Source organism: Gymnoscopelus microlampas (genome assembly GCF_963454915.1).
Source record: "Gymnoscopelus microlampas genome assembly, chromosome: 22".
Classification (NCBI taxonomy): Eukaryota; Metazoa; Chordata; class Actinopteri; order Myctophiformes; family Myctophidae; genus Gymnoscopelus; species Gymnoscopelus microlampas.
The window spans coordinates 20,754,641-20,775,541 of record NC_139959.1 but is presented as its reverse complement, the minus strand read 5'-3'; the positions used below and the strand labels follow the sequence as shown (position 1 = coordinate 20,775,541).

General features: G+C 42.0%; 1 protein-coding gene across 1 annotated transcript in view; it reads left to right on the top strand.

The window, feature by feature from the left end:
• Window positions 1–18,313, top strand: part of stk17a (serine/threonine kinase 17a) — a 42,921-nt gene extending 24,608 nt beyond the window's left edge. Inside the window, exons 2-7 of the mRNA XM_084048575.1 lie at window positions 3,527–3,739; window positions 15,423–15,573; window positions 15,822–15,948; window positions 16,417–16,465; window positions 17,009–17,188; window positions 17,836–18,313. Coding sequence (XP_083904701.1) covers window positions 3,527–3,739; window positions 15,423–15,573; window positions 15,822–15,948; window positions 16,417–16,465; window positions 17,009–17,188; window positions 17,836–18,184 — 1,069 coding nt within the window. The 3' untranslated portion in view covers window positions 18,185–18,313. The remainder of the gene's footprint in view (window positions 1–3,526; window positions 3,740–15,422; window positions 15,574–15,821; window positions 15,949–16,416; window positions 16,466–17,008; window positions 17,189–17,835) is intronic.
• The last annotated feature ends 2,588 nt before the right edge of the window (window positions 18,314–20,901 follow it).

Below are 20,901 nucleotides of genomic sequence, written 5' to 3'. Positions count from 1 at the left end.
GATTATCTGTTCAGAGACGGACACACAGACAAAAGGCGGACGGACAGGGGCGAAAACATGATCTACACATCTACAGTAGCTCACAACAACACCTGTAGATCTCTTAGATTGGCTATTTCTCCTATATTTGAAACAGGGCTTAAGTATGGATCCCAAGAGTGCCTTCCTAGGAATGTACTGGAGTCAAAAGTACAATATTTCTATTAGCGGAGTGAAAGTACAAGTAAGCCTTGCAGCCCTTGCAGGAGCTCATCTCCTGTTTCTGTAGCGTGAGACAGCATGATGTACACGTACACCCCCTGGACATGACGCTAGCATGTCTCAGGGAGACCAATCCAACCCTTGATGCTGAGTGCCAAGCAGGGAGGCATTGGGTTCCATTGTTACTGTCTTTAGTATGACCCGGCCGGGGATCGAACTCCGACCTCCCAGTCTAAGGGCGGGCACTCTAACCACAACAAGGCCACTGAGTCTGGTTAAGTGGTTAAGTACAGTACTCAAGTAAATTTACTTAGTTACTGTCCACCACTCTTAGCCTCCCGGCCGTTCCGGCCTGGCAAAGAACAATGACATGATCCTTTATTGTGGAAACTGTTATTGAGACGTATGATAATACACGTTATACAGCCATACGCTCATCTCATTTGACAGCCCCCTCACCCACACACGCACATGGATATAAACACGTGCATAATGACACACACACAGTCACACACACACACACACACACACACACACACACACACACACACACACACACACACACACACACACACACACACACACACACACACACACACACACACACACACACACAATGGCCCAGCCCCCTCCCCTACCACAGTCCTAATTATAATGAGGTCAGTCCACAAAGCAGACAGTCGAGAGAGAGAGAGAGAGAGAGAGAGAGAGAGAGAGAGAGAGAGAGAGAGAGAGAGAGAGAGATTTTTATGGGTCACTAGAATTACGTAAATTTCCCATTTTTGTAGATCTTGTAGAGCTATTTTCACTGTTTATGAAATAGGACATAAGTTAAGTATGCAGTATTGTAATTCTGGGCCCTGGGGGAGAGACATCAAATGTATCTTCCGGGTCTCAGCTGAAAAAGTTTGGGAGCCCCTGCTCTAAACAGAGTACACTACACACACAGCAGAAATCCTTAACAGGTCAATTGTCACACTCTCAGAGGTAGTTAGTCAGTTAAAGTGACACTCGGGACTCCGCTGTGTACAAGGATCGCCAAGGATGACTTCATCCAGTAGAAATGCCAACAGAGTGCGGCCTCCCCTTCACCAACCCCCTTGTCACTTTTGTTCCCTCTCTCCTTCGACGTCACACTCACTCCCTCTCGCTCTCTCACTCTGTCTCTCATTACCGCATGTCCCTCGAGCACCCGTTTCTTGTGTATGCGGCCCCTGTTCGGACACCAAAGGCCTAAATAAACGATGTGTTAAGTGAACAACGGCCTCCTTTGACTGTGAAACTGTAATCCCTGCACTGACCTTCATTTACCTGCCAAAAGGTGCGTCAGATGTCAAATATTTGTTGTCATACGCACGATTTGCCTCTGGTAAAAGTCACGATACAAGGACCCACAAAGCTGGAATTGGATTAGAATCTATGAATCAACATTCCAGGATGGTTGGGGCGATGGCCATTAAGTTTTAAGTGTACAGAAAGTATAATGTTGTCTAGGAAACCCCACGGAAGGTCAGATGAGTACGGTTATTTTGACAAACACGTCACACAGCATGTGTTTGAGATTGAAGAAATCGAGTACCAAAACATGTTGGAACACCTGTTTTTGGTAAAGAGTTATGTTATATATCATATTGTTTAGACACATGATAGGTTTGATGTTTGGTACCCTTTCTTGAAAAATAATATAATTCTTTGCAATATACTTAAGTATGTGACAGTAGCCTCACTCACCCTGTTGTTTTTGTGACTAGGGTTCATGCCATTTACTTTTAAGTTGATTTGGATAAGAATGTCTGCTAAATGCCTAAATTGTTAATTGTAATTGAGACAGGGGGGGGGGGGGATATTCACCTCACAAGCTGCTAGTGATGAAGATGCTCATTGCTCATTGTGTTCATTGCGTTTTATGTAGTCTCGCGTAGCCAGACCCCACAGAAAATGAAAAACAGCGACCTCTGCTTTTCTGATATTCTGTGGAGTCTGGCAGGAGTATAATGTTAGACTAGAGCGCAGGGAAACACCGGTTTCATGTCTGCCTATAGCGCATCACTTCCGGTTGGTGCGACCATGTTTTCATTCCCACTAACAATATTTCTACACGGAACACTAACACCACTTCTCCCAGAGAACATGGATGGTTTTGGTTATAAGCCCACTTGTTTCTATGATGAAAGAGTAATTTAAAATGTGAATATCTTTCCGTGGTTTTGTCCGCTCCGAGGACGCTATTGTTAAATTCGTTTCGGCTAGTTTCGAGGGGGGGAGGGTGGATCATGGTGGATGGACACGTGAATCCCGCCCACTACATTTGATTGGGTAAAGCGCGGCCCACTTCCTGATCTGAAGGCACGCCCACTTGTAGCCAATGCGCACTGGTTAGGACGAACCGCTCCGACAGATTCCACCGCAGGTCGGAATCTGTTCTTGAGAGATTACGTTTTATGTGCTTTGTTCAGCGCTACCAGCACATAAATGTTACTATTTTCATACATTGTTTGTTTACTTTGTTGTGTAACTGTCATGTGTATCACTATCATGAACAAGGAACAATGACTGTTCATGGAATTCTAACAACGTCAAATGGCATTTTTGAATCAATTCTCAAGCACTTTCATTGTAAGTTGTCATGATACACTGTGCGAACAGTTTGCTCAAGTATAACAATTCCATAAATTGCGAGTTGTGTCATAATCCAAAGAACCAAGGGGGAAAATGTTTATGGTCTATGGTTCATTAGTTATAGCGTCACCATGAGGCAGATTTGAAAAACTAAGAAAGGGGAGGTGCCAAACCAAGTTCCTGTTTCTACACAAAAACTAAAAAAGACAGCAATAATTTTTTCCTTTTTTGACATTAGCTGTAGTCATGGGAAGACACTCTACACAAAAAAAGAATTGCTGGCCTGGGCCGCAGCGTGGCAGTCCAGGCACCCTATGCTGCAATGCCAGCCTGACAGCGTGTCGCGGTTCGACTCCCGACGACCTTTGCTGCGTGTCACCCCCCCATCTCTCTCCCCATTTCCTGTCAGCTTACTGTAGTCTGTCAATAAAGGCAAAAAAACAAAAAAATATCTTTAAAAAATATATTTTAAAGAATTGCTGCTTCCCGGCCTACCAGTCTGCCAGAGATAATATAAATACAGTTTACATTTTATAAAGACTTTACAAATATGTGCAAGTACATATTATCCCTGTATACTGTATGTCTAATACTGTGCAAGTTAGGACGTATAGGAGCATCTGGTGAATTTAGCAGCTTGTGAGTTTTGTGCCCCCACGTGTCATCCTTTTGAGACGTTTCCTCTTTCTCGCCCTGTCCCCTCCAGGGGGAAGTTCGCCGTGGTCAGGAAGTGCGTGGAGAAGTGCACGGGCCGCGAGTACGCCGCCAAGTTCATGAGGAAGCGTCGCAAGGGCCAGGACTGTCGCTCGGAGATCGTCCACGAGGTGGCCGTGCTGGAGCTGGCCAGGGCCAGCGACCGCGTGGTCAACCTCCACCAGGTCTACGAGATGGCCTCCGAAATGGTGCTGGTGCTGGAGTTGTAAGTACTAGGAAACACACACACGCACGCATGCACGAACCCATGCGCACACACGCATACATCTCACTGGATTTTCACTTCCACAGGACCCAGGTATTTTGATGAAAATTATGATGAATCGTCGTTGTCGGGCAGAAACCTCTAATATCTCCATATATTAAAGGTAGGGTAAGTGATTTGCGTTGGTTAAAATAATTGTTAAATAGCTCTATATTCTGATAGTACTCATTGCTATAGAGTGTTTGTTCAGTATTAGGAGTCTCCTTGTCTCTCCACCTCTTTATTAAACAGAAAATGCATTTTCGTTTCAGTTTCAGTTTAATTTCCAATTTTATCCAACCAGGACAGAGAACTCAATCAGGATACAGATTAAACAAGTGAAATTGGAAGTGATGACACTAAGAAATGAGCAGGCAAAATTGGAACTGGAATACTATACAAATTAAGCTTAAAAATGGGTACTTTCACCTGATTGGCTGAGATTTTGACACCCACCGAAAAATGTATTTTCTGTTTATTAAAGAGCTGGAGAGACAGGGAGACTCCCGTTACTGAACAAACACTCTATAGCAATGATTACTATCAGAATATAGTATTTTAACCTTTTAACAAAATACTTTTTGTTTTAACCAAAAAATATCACTTACCCTACCTTTAATTTGTTTGTGTTTTTTTCGTAAATTAACACCCTACTTGATCATACTACAGTGTCACAAAAGCATCAAAAGTAGCTGATCCGCAAGCTCGAGTTTTTAGCTTGTAGATCTGCTACTTTTGCTATTTTTTTATTGGGTTATTTTTGCTATTTGACAAAAGTATATAGGGTATATAGGGTTTACTGTAAGAGGTTAACTTCTGATACCACAGCACATAATCAAGGGTCCGAATTCATTGAATGCCAACGATAGCTCTGAGGTCACTCAAGGTGAGGACAGCGTCTTGGGACAGCGTCTAAAAACGGTGTTCAGTTGGTGGTGGGCTGGCAGGTGGTGGGCTGGCAGGTGAACGGACACCTGCAGCAGCAGGGGTCCTGCAGGACCACTGGACTGTGGTGAATAATGAAAGATCACATCAGGTGTATGGAGAACAGAGCAGAGAAGACAGGCCGACAGGCTGTCAGTTATGCTAGTTAAATATTAACAGGTGAAACACTGACCGTGTCACCAGAGAGAGAATGAGTGGACGGAACGGGGTGGTATTACAAGGTCAAGTAAGGTAACTGCATTTTTCTTTCGTTCTTTCTTTCTTTCTTTCTTTCTCTTTCCTTTCCTTTTATTTTTTTGTTTTCTTTTCTTCTTTCAAAAAAAGAGATCAAGGTGTACAATGTCTAGTGTACTGACTAATGTGCTGACTTTTAATTCCACATGCCAATGAACTTGGACATGATATATTATACTCTGTGTATACAGTCTATTAGGGCCAGCTTGAGTCTAAGCCAATATGGGCAACGTAACGACTCCTTCAATAGCAGATGTTTTAAATCAAAAGATGTATCTTCCATCCGTGTTAAAGAAAATTCACCAAAATCATCTCTTCTGTACAGTATATCTCTCTCTGTGTAGCTCCCTGTCTGTGTTGTTCACGAGTTTGATTGTGAGGTATGCCTTTAAGTTGCAGGTAATGTCACAACATGGCATTCTATATCACAAGAGGAGAGCAACTTAACCTGGACCAAATGCATGTACGGTTATAGCCATACAATGTCAACAATTAATTTATGTAGGATTATGGGGTATGGCTCATGTAGTCAGATGTGCTGTAGTGACATTACATTTATAAAGGATGGTTGACATACAGTAGAAGTTATTATTTATCACAAATAAAATGAAGTTTGCAGAAAATGTGATGTGTCATGGAATATCAACTTCTTTTTTCCATAACCCAGCTATAATCTCTCTCAGTGGCCAATGGGTTTATAATGTTGTACTGTGTGGTTGACTTTGCCCTTATGTACACATGCACGCACGCATGAACAGATTGAACACACACACACACACACACACACACACACACACACACACACACACACACACACACACACACACACACACACACACACACACACACACACACACACACACACACACACACACACACACACATTCCCACGAGGTTAGATTTGCTGAAGTAATGTTTCCATCCACAGATCCACAGAGTTATCATGTGCAGAATATCTGTGCGCTGTTAAAAAAAATGTTTTGCTCTAGCAGTCATGTGTCAGTTTGTGTACCAGACAATGAGGCAGATGTGTTTTTTTTGTTAGAATTGAAGCTAGACTGACCCAGACAGGGGGTTTAACTTTCAGACTGGCGTATGCCTATTTTAGGCATGTCATTCTAGGTAAACATGTCATTCTTTAAACAAATTTAAAAAGTATGAAATAGGGCTTAAAGGGTAAGACCACTTTGGTAGAGGTTTGGGTTGTGTAATTACCTTGCCATGATGTAACTCCAAAGGTGGACAAGAAATCAAAAATAATTGCTCCATTGATTAGAAATTGATAATTCAAAATTTGCTCCTCATTGACTTACATTGTACGGTAAAACAGCTCTTAAACTCACTATTTTAGCACGTAAACGAACACGAACAAAGCTGATTCAGACAATATAGAACATCACCGAACCCATTACTGTTTGTTTTTTTAATAAAAATGTTAACTTCCTACTTATTTTACCATTTGAAGATCCGGATCCAGATCCGCGAATCCAGTCCTTCTTAATAAAAATAGCAAAATCAACAGGAAGTTAACATTTTTATAAAAAAATAAAAACAGTACTGGGTTTGGTGATGTTCTATATTGTCTGAATCAAATTTGTTTGCGTTTGTTTATGTGCTAAAAGAGTGACTTTGAGAGCTGTTTTACCATACAATGTAAGTCAATGAGGAGCATATTTTGAATTATCAATTTCTAATCAATGGAGCAATTCTTTTTGATTTCTTGTCCACCTTTGGAGTTACATCATGGCAAGGTAAACAACCCAAACCTCTACCAAAGTGGTCTTGCCCTTTAAGTGGTTAACCATGACCCTCTCTACTTAGTTCCTCTACAGACCTTAGTTGCCTCTGTACTTGGTCTGCCCTTGTTTCCTAATTCCTCACCAAATGTCTTCCCCGCGCGGACCCCCATCTGAAAATATTTTGTGCCAGGGACTTCCATAGAAGGTTTCTGTTGTAAAAATGTCCACATTTTTCCAATTTCTTTTAAGATTTCTTTGAAAATAACATTACAAGCGCATCGCATCATGACTCGTGAGCTTGTGAATCTGCTATGTTCAAATAGCATAGTTTTAAACAGATTCCGATGCTATGTTAACCCGATGGAACCCCTCAAGGACCCCACCTTGAGATGAGAACCACTGATTTCAGGTGTATTTTTTTCCTGAGAGAGAGAGAGAGAGAGAGAGAGACACACACACACACACACACACACAGTTAGACTGTGAGATTGATGGTGTAGGAAAAAGCTGTACCATCGTCCATCGCTTTACACCAGTGGTTCTCAAACTTCTTCAATACCCCACAAATTCCCCCACTTTCGCAATGAAAAGGGAATTATCTGTTAAATTGGCTCAGATATGGACTATAACGTTCAATGAAACACACACACACACACACACACACACACACACACACACACACACACACGCACACACACGCACGCACACACGCACGCACACACGCGCACACGCACGCGCACGCACACGAACACGCACACACACACACACACACACACACACACACACACACACACACACACACACACACACACACACACACCGGAGTGAGTGGCATATTGCTTTGCTTCAGCACTGCCCCCTGTGTGAGAGCCAGGCTCCATACGGACACCACTCAACACTAACAACGAAACGCCATTATTCCCTCCTCTCAACTTTTGACTCGTTTTTTTTTTATGTACAGAGAGAAGGAAGTAGAGCGGAAAACATTCAGTCTTTCATTGGCACGAGAGAGAGAGAGAGAGAGAGAGAGAGAGAGAGAGAGAGAGAGAGAGAGAGAGAGAGAGAGAGAGAGAGAGAGTCATGACAGACTGACTCTGTTGTCCTTTATTGTGACAGCTGAGGGATATTTTAGGGGCAGTGGGGCAAACGGAGGGGAGGATGGAGGGATGAGGAGGGGTGTGGACGGATAGGGGGTCAGAACGACATTAATGGAGCACCATTGATTCCAGGATGTAGAGAGAGAGAGCGACGGGATGGGGAGGGAGGGGGCTGTTTATGTTTTTGATTTAGCCAAGCCAATGATACAAAGATGGAGAGTAGAGAGAGAGAGAGGGGGGGGGGGCTCATGGGGGCTCATGGGGAGAGACCAAATGGACCCTAACAGGTCCATTTGGTTCCATTTGGTTCCATTTGTACACTCTCAGAGTTAAAGTAACATTGATTTTACGATATAAATTGGGGTCCCAGAGATAGAAATGCCATTAAATGGGGGTCCATAGCCTAATGCATGTCAAACTGGGGGTCCTTGAAATTGAAATGGTTGAGAATCACTGCGAGAGCCATACAAATCTTCTCTTATGCCTGCCTGGCATATCTTTTCAAATGTTGGGTCCGCAAGCTAAGTGTAAAGTTGGGGGTCCTTGACATGAAAAAGTTTGAGAACCACTGCGTTAAGGGGAAAAAGGAAGAGAGGCAAAGAGAAAGAGGCAAGCACAGTTACACAGAAAGAGGAAGGGAGAGAGAGAGAGAAGTAAGTGAGGGGAAAACATGAAAAAAAGATGGTGAGAGAGAGACGGAGACAGAGAGAGACCGAGCGAATGAATGAGGGCACCATGGCCCCATTAGTGGGTGGCCTCCAGCTGAGTTCATTATGTCAACCCAGCCGAGTTCTCGCACGTGACTGGCCAGAAACATGGCTACCAGCCTAAAGAGAAAGAGGGCTGGGAGGGGGAGGTAATTTCCAGTGTGGGGGATAGCCCCTGTCGCCTGATACACACTGATATACACTGTACATTGTGTGTGTGGGTGTGTGTGTGTGAGAGAGAGAGTGTAGTAGCCTACATTCGCAACACACACACACGCACACGCACGCACACACACACACACACACACACACACACACACACACACACACACACACACACACACACACACACACACACACACAGTTTTTCCAGTTCCAACCATATCTGAGGCTTGATTTAGGCTCAAACCTTTTGAAAAATGTTTGAGGGACATAAACAATATGATATTAAATATTGTTATTATTTTTTAAATTCATGTTGTAGATCCTTTAAGGGCGGCTTGTCGCTGTTAATTGTATACGCACAGTGTTTAATGCACATTCATTTAGAGCGATGATGAGGCCCAGCAGTCATATGACAGTAATTCACACTGCCCTCTGCCCAATGGAGTATAATTCTCCATGGCCATGGCACAGTATGAAACAAGAATAGAAAACAATTAAAATGCCTTTGAATATCGCCGCTGTCGGGTGGAAACCTTGTATCTCCAAGCCTCTTACTTTTCAAGAAATGGAAGGAGGAAAAAAAAGAGAACCCGTGTTCCAACGGTTCCAATGTAGTTATTATTTAGTCAAAAGCACGTGCAAGCTTGTAGATCGGCTATTTTGCTACTTTTGTGTGACACTGTAGATATGACCAAATAGGGCATATTCATTTATGGAACAAAACGACATAAAAAGTGGAAATTATGGAGATACAAGGTTTCTGCCCGACGGCAACGATATTAGGAACATGCCAGGATGCTTGTGTGCACATGTGTGCGTGCGCGTGCGTGTGTGCATGTGTCTCATGCCATGCATGGGTTGACAGTGAATGTAGGTCACTTGGTGGTCGGCTGATCAAAGCTCCATCGATGGATTCCCACACACTGGTGTGGCATTGATTTCATTAATTACATTAGCAGGACAGTGACCAAACTCTGGGCTTCTCCCCACGTGTGACCTCCGTGCCCCTCGGCAGCCTTCATACCCACACTGGCATCTTTCCAGGGGGACGCATACATACATACATACACAAGTTCATGTGAAGGACCACCCAAAATCATATGTATTTGGTTGCAGACCCCCCAATCTCAAAAATATTTTGTGCAAGGGACTTTGTTCAGAAGCAAAGATTTGGGTTAAAAATGTTCGTTTTAAAAATAAATATATATAATATATTCAAAGATTTGCGCAAATGTTCACAATTTTTCAATAGCAGATCTAATAGCGCAGCACGAAGAACTGCTGTTTTTGAATAGCCAAAGACCCCAAAGGACCCCTGGGGGTCCCCGGACCCAACTTTGAGAACCACTGACATACACTATGCAGGAAAACAGAGCAATATTGTTGTTGTTTTTTTGTTTTGTAGGTTAATCAAATAATTGAGAAGAAGTTTTTTTTTCTTTCTTAAGTATCAACAAATGGTAAAAAAAATAAATCCAAATTCAATCGATTAATGTGATTAACCACTTCACTCTGTATTATACTTCGTTGTGCAATAGTGGTGTAATAAACAGTGAAAATAGACGATCTGCAAGCTCTCAAGGTGGTGCCATGAGACGTGTTGTGAGCTTCACTATTTGAAAAAAATAAAATGTGTTCATTAATCGTAATCGAGGCAATAGTGTGAAATAATCGCTATACTGATTTGAAGTCACATTGCTCAGCCCCAATACATTGTCTTGTGGCTGTTTGTTCACTGTGCTGTTGGTTGGAAGGTTTGCTTAGTTTACTGCATATTAGTGGATTTCTTAGTTGTAATCAATCAGTCAACTCATTTCCTATACTTTGCTTTTTACAACTCATCTTAAATCAACAAAGGGATAGCACATTATGACTTGTCGGGCAGTATTTTAATTGGAGCTTTAATTGCAAGAGTGATGTTGAGTGGTGTGATAGTCTGTGAGTCAACTTAAAGGCTTTGAGAGAATGGACTGTACGATTGTGGGCTGTACGTCTTGAAACACGCAATTCCCCTCCTGTTTTAGCTCTACACACGAAATATCCTCACCGATTGGGACGCTAGGGCTGGGGTCTTCAACGTTTTTCAGGCCAAGGACCCCCTTAGCTGAGAGGGAGATGAAGCAGGGACCCCCCCACTACATATTGTATAACATTCTGTGTTGCCTATTAAACTTTTTCATAGATAGACTTGTTTTACAGCACTATCCTCAGTGTGTGACACTGTGTGTTGGATTCATGTTAATCTGTATTTTCGGACATTACCCACTTAAACCGCCAATACGTAGCAAATCTTTCACTCTGTACTCAGTCTGCTCTTTGCCGAAAATAGGCGATATACAAGCTCATGTGAGCTTGTAGATTTGCTATTTTTGGCTAAAGTTCTCCTCCGAATAGGGATGCTAGGGTTCAAGTGGTTAATGAAAAAATATAATATCCACACAAATATTTTGCGGCCCCCTGGTAGTAGCTCTGAGGACTCCCTAGGGGTCCCAGACCCCCTATTGAAGACCCCCTGCGCCAGGGTTCATGTGGTTATAAGCTGACGTGGTGGTGGGCTGCTGTACAATGTTGTTGTTGTTGCTGCGGTGGTGGTGGTCTGTACTACGGACTGACTCCTGAACAACACGTAAAGTAGATCTACTGCCGTCTGAGCCTCGCAGGAATTAATATGTTGCATACCAACGCTAGATTTATGCAGCATGTGCAGGAAGCAGCAGTGTGTGTGTGTGTGTGTGTGTGTGTGTGTGTGCGTGTGTGCGTGTGTGGTTGTGTGTGTGTGTGTGTGTGTGTGTGTGTGTGTGTGTGTGTGTGTGTGTGTGTGTGTGTGTGTGTGTGTGTGTGTGTGTGTGTGTGTGTGTGTGTGTGTGTGTGTGTGTGTGTGTTTACATTCAGGAGGGGCCGGTGCCCAGACATTGTGTCATGTAAACCACTCTGACCTAGTTGGACACATTGTCATGAGACCTGGGCCTCTCTCTCTCTCTCCCTCTCTCTCTCTCTCTCTCTCTCTCTCTCTCTCTCTCTCTCTCTCTCTCTCTCTCTCTCTCTCTCTCTCTCTCTCTCTCATTCTTGCACTCCATCAAAGATTCAGCAATAGAGCATCAATGAGTGTGTGAGTGAGTGAGTGAGTGAGTTTTTTCATTGTCTCATCAGTGTCATACACCCCTAGTATGTTCAAGTTGACGGTTCACTACCTTCCTGATATTAGACTGATGTTGATCTATAAAGCTTTGAATGGTTTAGGATCTGAGCTTGTACGATATCATGAACCATCCAGATATCTCGGGTCATCTGGGAAAAGGTCTGCTTTCTGTCCCTAAAACCACAAATAAACGTGGGAAGCAGCATAAAGTCTTTATGCACCACATATCTGGAACAAACGCCCAGAAAACTGCAGGTCTGCTGCCGCTCTTATTTCTTTTAAAACACAACTAAAGACCTTTGTGTTTGCCGCTGCCTTTGATTGACTACTTACTTTTCTTTTTTCTTTTTCTGTCTCTTCTGCACTGTAACTGTATCTGCTATTTTTTCCCACTTATTTATGTTTTATGCATCCTAATGTCATTTTATAATTGTATAATTGTGTTTCCTTTGCTTGATGTTCTGTGTAAAGCACATTGCATTGCCTTGTTGTTGAAATGTGCTATACAAATAAAATTGCTTGGCCCTTGCCCTTGCCAAGTAATTTTGAAATTGATTACAACCTTGACCTTTGACCTTTAATCCAAACCTAACTCATCTTCCCTGGACAGCTTACTGATTGTTTTTCATCCATTCCTGAGTTATTTTGTTCACAGACAGACAGACAGACAGACAGACAGACAGACAGACAGACAGACAGACAGGCAGGCAGGCAGGCAGGCATGCAGGCAGACAGACAGACAGACAGACAGACAGACAGACAGACAGACAGACAGACAGACAGACAGACAGACAGACAGACAGACAGACAGACAGACAGACAGACAGACACACAGGGCAGGGTTCACTTATTACATCAAATTAGATTAGATTGAATTAGAATTAAATTAGAATTAAATTAACACTCAAGACTGTGCAATAAGCAACAAAACACCAGGGCAGTGTATATAGACATTTGAAACACTCGAGGAAGAGGCCCAGCAAGAGAGGAAGCACAATTTCTTTCATAAATTAATTAATTCATCAGCCAATGATATCGTGAAAAGTCTTACTCAGCTGGATTGAATTGAGCTCTGTTTATTGGCCTAAAAAGCAGCATTTAATAAGAAAGTGGCCACAAAAGCATTTAATATTGGATACAGTAGCCGACGTATAAATAAATGTTACTAAAAATGGCAAAAAAAGATGCAGGGTTTGATTTAATTTATAATGTTGGAAGAAGTACTCACATTTTTTACTTAGGTAAAAGTATTAATACCACAATGTAGAAATACTCTTTTACAAGTACGGTATTCAAATGCACTTGAGTAAAAGTACAAAAGTATTGGCATCAAAATATACTTAAAGTATAAAAAGTACAAGTACTCATTACGCAGAAATGTCACACCTTTTTCAAAATGTATAGAAATCTACAAATAGATCTACAAGCTCACAACGCGCCGCATTCGCGACACGTTGTGAATTTGTAGATTCAAATAGCCGAAGTATATAAAGTGCTGAGTGGTTAATGTATGTTTTGAAATCAAAATCTGCAAAGTAACTTGTAACTAAAGTGTTCAAATAAATGTAGTTGAGTACAATATAGTGGAGTAGAAGTAAAAGTATTGAAAATTGGAAATACTACAGTAAAGTAAAAAATACCTCAAAATTATACTAGCTAAGAGGGCTAAAAGTTGTATGTTTTAATTTATACACATTCATTTTGGTCATTAAAAGCTGCATTCTACTTCTACTTCATACTATTACGAACGAACACGTATGCGTGTCAGGAGGGTTGGTCCTGAAAAGCAGGGGGGAAAAGTATAAGGAGCCAACTAGTGCATATTTTTCCAACGTACAGTCATGTCAGTGTGCGTCCCCCGAGCTGTAAGTGTGAAGGTATGGTAGAATGATGGTTTGGCAAGAGACCTCACCTCACTAGACCCATACATTTGAACATTGGTTCTCAAAGTGGGGTCCGGGGACCCCCAGGGGTCTTTGGGGGGGTACCAGGGGGTCCCCAGCAAAATTTGTTAATATAGTGTCACAATCATTTGAACCACTTTAATCATATGTTATACTTCGGCTATTCAAAAATACCAGATATACAAGTTAATTGCGCGTCACTTCGTGCTGTGCTATGAGCTTGTAGATCTGCTATTTTTGAAGAACATTGAAAATGTGTGCAAATCTTTGAATATTAATTTTAAAAAGTGAATTTCTTTTAACACTAATCTTTGCTTCTGGGGGTCCCTGGCACAAAACCTTTTCAGATGGGGGTCCGCGGCCAAATACAGACCAAACTGGGGGTCCTTGACTTGAAAAGGTTTGAAAACCACTGCATTAGAAACCCAGTTAACTCTCCCCTGACATCTTCTGGCCACTGTGAGTTACTGCGGGCATGTTCAAACAGGAGGAATTTCAGTTGGCGGTTGCTCTATGTGTCTATGGGTTGTTTACACACAGTATCACAAAAGAAGAAACAGTGTCAGTACTAATACTTCTATAACAGAAAACAAAACAACATAATATGAAGTTTGGGACACCCTGACAGCTGCTCATTTAACATGTCAACCAGACAACCACATATCACAGCTTTCCAGATATTTTTATGCTTAATTTATGCTCCATTGTACGACAGTGTCACATGCTGAAAATAGCAGATCTACAAGCTTACAGCGTGTTGCATCCACGACAAGTTTTGAGCTTAATTGTACGTATTTTCGGCACACAGCGCTGCATAATGACGGAACACAATTGTGAAAATTGATCGTTGCATATTTACACGGTCTGGTAAAAAATGGCACATGGAATAATACACAGGAATTCACATATTCTAATCTACAGGAAATCTCTAGCCTGGATCCAGCCCCTGAATTGCTAGCCACACCCATTTAAAAGATTTATGGGCATTTTATCTCTCCCTGCCCCCACCAATCTGTAACTGTGATGATAACATCTCTAAAACCTCTTTGTTGTGCAGGCCTGAATACTGTTAGAAAACCTCTCTAGGGCTGAGCTGAGATGTCCAGATGAACGCCATGGCTTGTTCATCAGCGTTAGAGATGTTGTGATATAGACCAGTACAATGGCTCTATTTTAATTTCCGAATACTTTCGAGATTTTCAAGTGGGCCCTGATCCAGAAAAGGTTGAGAACCACTGTTCTAGATAATGAGCTATTACATCCCTGTCCCTTTGGGGTTTGCCACAAAAGGCTGAAATTGGGACACCTGTCATAATAGTTTGATAGAGTTCTGAGTTGAAATGGGAGTTCAAACCACACACATACTGTACTGCACCATTGGAAATGACTCCACACTCTGTGTGTGTGTGTGTGTGTGTGTGTGTGTGTGTGTGTGTGTGTGTGTGTGTGTGTGTGTGTGTGTGTGTGTGTGTGTGTGTGTGTGTGTGTGTGTGTGTGTGTGTGTGTGTGTGTGTGTGTGTGTGTGTGTGTGTGTGTGTGTGTGTGTGGTGTGGGTGTGTGCGCACGCGTGCTATTAGACCCCGTCTTGTTGTATCAACTTTCCATCCAGCTTTTCAAATGTGAAATGTGTCGCAACAATGATAGAAAATCAGGTAGCCATGGAAATATGGCTAGTAAATAAAGGATTGTGTCTTGTGTGTGTGTTCCTCTACAGTGCAGCGGGCGGTGAGATCTACTTCCAGTGTGTGGCAGACCGAGGCGACGAGGAGGCCTTCAGTGAGAAGGAGGTGAAGAGGTTAATGAGACAGATTCTGGAGGGAGTGGACTTCCTGCACCGCAACAATGTGGTCCACCTCGACCTCAAGGTGTGTTCACACACACACACACACACACACACACACACACACACACACACACACACACACACACACACACACACACACACACACACACACACACACACACACACACACACACACACACACACACACACGCACACACACACACACACACACACACACGCACACAGAGTAATGACATTCCTGCAGCTGTGGGCAGTAATGTGTAATGTGTGCAAAGATTAATGATTTTTTTCCACTTGTGTGTGTGTCAGCCTCAGAACATTCTGTTGACCAGTGACGCTCCTGTGGGAGACATTAAGATCGTGGACTTTGGTTTGTCCAGAATGGTTAACAATCACAAAGAACTCCGAGAGATCATGGGCACCCCAGAGTATGTGGGTGAGTCTAACACGATTAACCCTTGTCTGTCTGTCTGTCTGTCTGTCTGTCTGTCTGTCTGTAATTAGCACCACTGGATTCCTTGGTCCTGAAAATGTCGGTTTCTCTTCCAGAATTATGACTATTTTTTTATCTGTAAGCTGAGATTTGGGATATGCTAATAATCACCTATTGCACTTTTCCCGTGGTATTTGACTTTTCCCTGTCCACTTACAGGCAAATAGATAAAAAGAATGAGGTGTGTAGGCAGATTTTGGAGGTTGTTGGAATCCCTGATGAATCTACTCATGTAAATTGATTGGTTTGAATGGTAACAGACGGACAGCAACACCCGCGGGCAACAGCTAAACAAGGCCTTGACATTGTCATAATAACCTATAGAGCCAGCCCTACTGTTAGCTGAACTAAAAACTATCTTAGGTTACAGTATGTGTTTGACGTGTTGTTTTCTTTTTCTATTTTTCACAGCTCCAGAAATCCTGAATTATGAACCCATCAGCACAGCAACAGATATGTGGTAAGGCTGGTTTCACCACTAAACATGACTGGCCAAATCAGTCAAACGGAACTAAAACACTAGAATTCGGCTGAAGATGAGTCGAATGGCATGAAACAAAGTCTTGGCTTTCATAGTGTGTTAATATCGTCAGCCTGTACGGACAGGAAATGTCATTTTGAAGCTTGTAAATGTAGGGTAGCATGAAAGTGTTCAGAAATGTGTTCGATGACAATTTATTTTGACTACTACTTGAGTAGTGCAAGTAAAATATTATTCAATTCAACATTCAATGAAACATTGGCCAAATTGTCAAATATTCTTAGAGGCAAAAATGTTTAAAATAGCCGATCTACAAGCACACTGCGAGGCGTTGTGTGCTTGTAGATATTTTGTACTGAGTCAAACTAAATGTTATGCCTCAACTCCTACAATTCCAAGTGCTTGTCAGGGTGCGGGTCCACAGGTCAAATATGATTGTTTTGGGGGCCACGGCCTGGAAAGGTTGAGAACCACTGGTCTAAGTGACTAAAAGTGTCTGTCTCCTCTGTTGTGTGTTTACAGGAGCATCGGGGTGTTGGCCTACGTCATGCTGACGGGCATCTCTCCGTTCCTGGGCGAGGACAAGCAGGAGACCTTCCTCAACATCTCCCAGCTCAACGTCAGCTACACAGACGAAGAGCTGCAGCATCTGGACAGGCCTGCTCTGTCCTTCATGCAAGCTCTGCTCCGAAAGAAGCCACAGTCAGTTCCACATTCTTTTCTTTTCTGTCCTAATAATCTACAGCAGTGGTTCTCAAACTTTTTCGTGCCAAGGACCCCTAAAATTATATATCTAGCTGGGGACACCCATCTGAAAATGTTTTGTGCCAGGGACCCCCAGAAGAGAAGATTTGTGTTAAAAAAACAAAAACATTTTTGATATTTTTCAAATATTTTCAAAAATAACAGATGTACAAACTTGCAGCGCAGCACGAAGTGACGCGCTGTGAGCTTGTAGATTTGCTTTAGCCAACATATAAATGGATAAAGTGGTTAAAAGGATTAAGGACCCCTTTGAGAACCACTGATCTAACAGTATTTCATCATGTTGTGAGCTTGTAGATCAGCTATTTTCACCAAATGTTTGCCCCAGAATAGGGACGACATATTTCATGTATTTAACCCATTAAAACTGGGAAAGCATCTGTGTCATCTTAGATTTTTGCATTGGCTATTCAAAAATAACAGATGTACAAGCTCACAGCGCATCACTTCGTGCTGCGCTGCAAGCTTGTACATCTGTTATTTTTGAACATTTTTGAAAACTCTTGAAAGTGTGAGAACTACTGATTTAGCAGGCATTTGAGAGACATTTCTCACACTCCGTCTCTGTCTCTTCTCCCCACCAGGGAGAGGGCCACGGCGGAGCAGTGTCTCCATCACCCATGGCTCCAGACGCAGGGTGGCCAGCCCGCGGCGGAGCTCCAAGAAGCATCCGCTTCCAGCATCACCCACAGCAGCCTGGAGTCTCCAGCCAAGGGGGAGGGAGAAGAAGCAGAAGAAGCAGAAGAAGAAGAGGTGCACGAGGAGCTGATGGTCATGGCCGCCTACACGCTGGGGCAGTGCCGTCACACCTCCTCCGAGAAGGAGGTCCTGGCCGCGGTGGCCGCCGGCCAGCAGAAAGCCATCTCCAAGCGCTTCAAGTTCGAGGAGCCCTTCGGCGGCCTGCAAGAGATCCCCGGGGAGTTCATCTGCTGACCTCGCCCTTGACCCCACTGACAGCCCCGCCGTCCAATAGGGGGGAAAGCGACAAGCTGGACCCCACCTGCAAATCAACTCCTCACTTTTTAGATGTGTTCTAAAGGGAGAGTTCACCCAAATAAAATCTTTTTTTCCTATCGATTAGTTACCCCATGGAGACTTGAATTCATGGACTTTTTTTTGTTTTTTGTCGCATTCCTAAGCCAATAATTTGATGACCAGCGGACCGGTAGGCAGCGGTTCCGGTAGGAGACACAAATGAGACTCTTTGTGTCTCCTACCGGAACAGCATCATGAAATTATTGGCTTAGGAATGTGACAAAAACAAAAAAATATCCATGAATTCAAGTCTCCATGGGGTGACTAATCGATAGAGAAAAAAAGTAATTTTGGGGGTGAACTATCCCTTTAACCACATGAAACCTACAGCGTCATCTATTCTGGGGTGAACGTTCTTGCGAAAATAGCCGATCAATAAGCTCACAAGTTGTGAGCTTATCGATCTGCTATTTTCTGGGAAAGCTTTCCCCACAATACGGAAGCCGGGGTTTAAGTGGTCATGTGGTTAAATGTGTGATGGAGTTACTTAAGTCAAAGGAGTCATTCTTGGACTCCAATGCTGACATCTTTCAGCCTGCTATACAGACTACAGCTACAGACTCTTTATGCACTCGTCTCCATTTTTGCAACTAACGTCCGTTCGACGTGACGGGGATGGAAGCTGACATCCTTGAACGACTTCACTCAATGTAGGTAGAAGATCTTTTGGAATATGTGAAGGTAAACAAGGTGTTTAGTTGCTATCTAAGAAGACTGAATAGTTTCTATTTGGAGCATTTCTGCTTTGGTCTGGGGGAAAAAAAGGCTCAGTGCTCCTTTGTATTGATTGGTGAAAGAAGAAAACCCTAGTTTCTCTATTCTGGGGCAAACATTGAGCCAAAATAGCAGATCTAAAAGCTCACAGTGTGTTGTGCTGCGACTCGTTGTGAGTTTGTAGATAGGCTATTTTCATCAAAGGTATTTAGTATAGCAAAAAAACTGAGGGATCTTAATATAGAGTTACATTTCAGTAGCACACTATACTTCTGGAGCTCATAGATTCCGCAGGGTTGGGTTGGTGTGCTTACAGCTAACTGCATGTCAGCTATGTCAACAGCTGGGCATTGTCTGTACAAAGTGAAATCATGGCTTGTTAATAAAGATGCATATCCACTCGTCATACATCTGCAAATATATCTACAAGTAAAAGAGCTGATTTGCAGTTGGAACAGTCTGTAGTACTTCTCACAGTATACGAAATAAAAGTGAACGAAACGGACATCTCTCTTTCTCTTACCAGTGTCAAAACACATAACACAAAAAGCCAAACCATCTTTCTTTTTTGTCCATTTTTCTCTCTGTGCTGCTTCAGAAACCAGATTCTCGTACAAAAGATGTGTGTGGTTCCTTTTCTTCCATTTCTTTTTTTATTTTATTTCATTTTCTCTTGGTGCCAGGCTTGGAGAAAAAGGCAATGATTTGTGGGCCAAGTGGAATTGCATTACTATTTTTTAAATTTTGTTTATTTGTTATATATTATAGATCTTGTTTAAGGCCAAGGGGTTTGGAGTTTTCTAATTCAAATGTACTATATGAGGCACATTTTTAATTCTAAAGACTTTCATGTTTGTCTGTATAATATAAGAAGCCATGCCATTCAGTACAGAACAAGGATTCATTTGTAAAAAAAGAAGTTATGAATCGCAGATCATTTTTCACATGTCTACGTAGAGAGAAAGCGCTTATTCTGACCTATAAACCTACCCATTGAATCCTTACTGTACATTTTGTCTTAACTGTGTCTCCAGGAAATGCTAAGCTACTTTATTATGGAAACAACTGTACATGAATGTACTGATATTGTAAATAAATGTCTAAAAGTGATTATGGAGTCCAGAGCATTATTTTTTGTATAGGCCTATCATTGTAATTATAATCTTCAAGGTTGAAAATTTTTACATAAAAGCTAAAGATGTGTGTTTTGTTAATTGTATGGAGGAGAAGGTCAATTATTCTTATTTGTACCCCCCCCCCATAAAATACTATTAATAATCAATTATTCATCTTTAAAAGTTATTCTAACATTATTTATTTTTAATCAATATAGCAACAATGTTACACTGTATTAAAAGTGGGATATAATATACTATCCCCTTTATTTACCTTCAGAAAAAGACAAGCAAATATTGTACTTTCACTCCACTACATTTATTTGGAAACTTTAGTTACTAGTTACTTTGCAGATTTTGATTATTAATACAAAACATACATTAACCACTTCACCCTATATACATTTGAAAATAGCCGATCTACAAGCTCACCTTGCGTCACGATGCGACACATTGTGAGCTTGTAGATCTGCTATTTTCAAAAGATTTTTAAATGTTTTGAAACTTGTGAAATGTGACATTCTGCAGACACACACACACACACACACACACACACACACACACACACACACACACACACACACACACACACACACACACACTATATACTGTACTATACACACAATACTACAAATCTACTAATATTTCTGTCCTTTATCTTTTTTATACTGTGTTTCCATGTTGTATGTATGTGGTTAAATAATACACATTTAAAAAAAAAATCTGATACATTCTTATTTGTATTGTATTTTTGTTTTTAAATAGGTGAGATCAACTTTATAAACC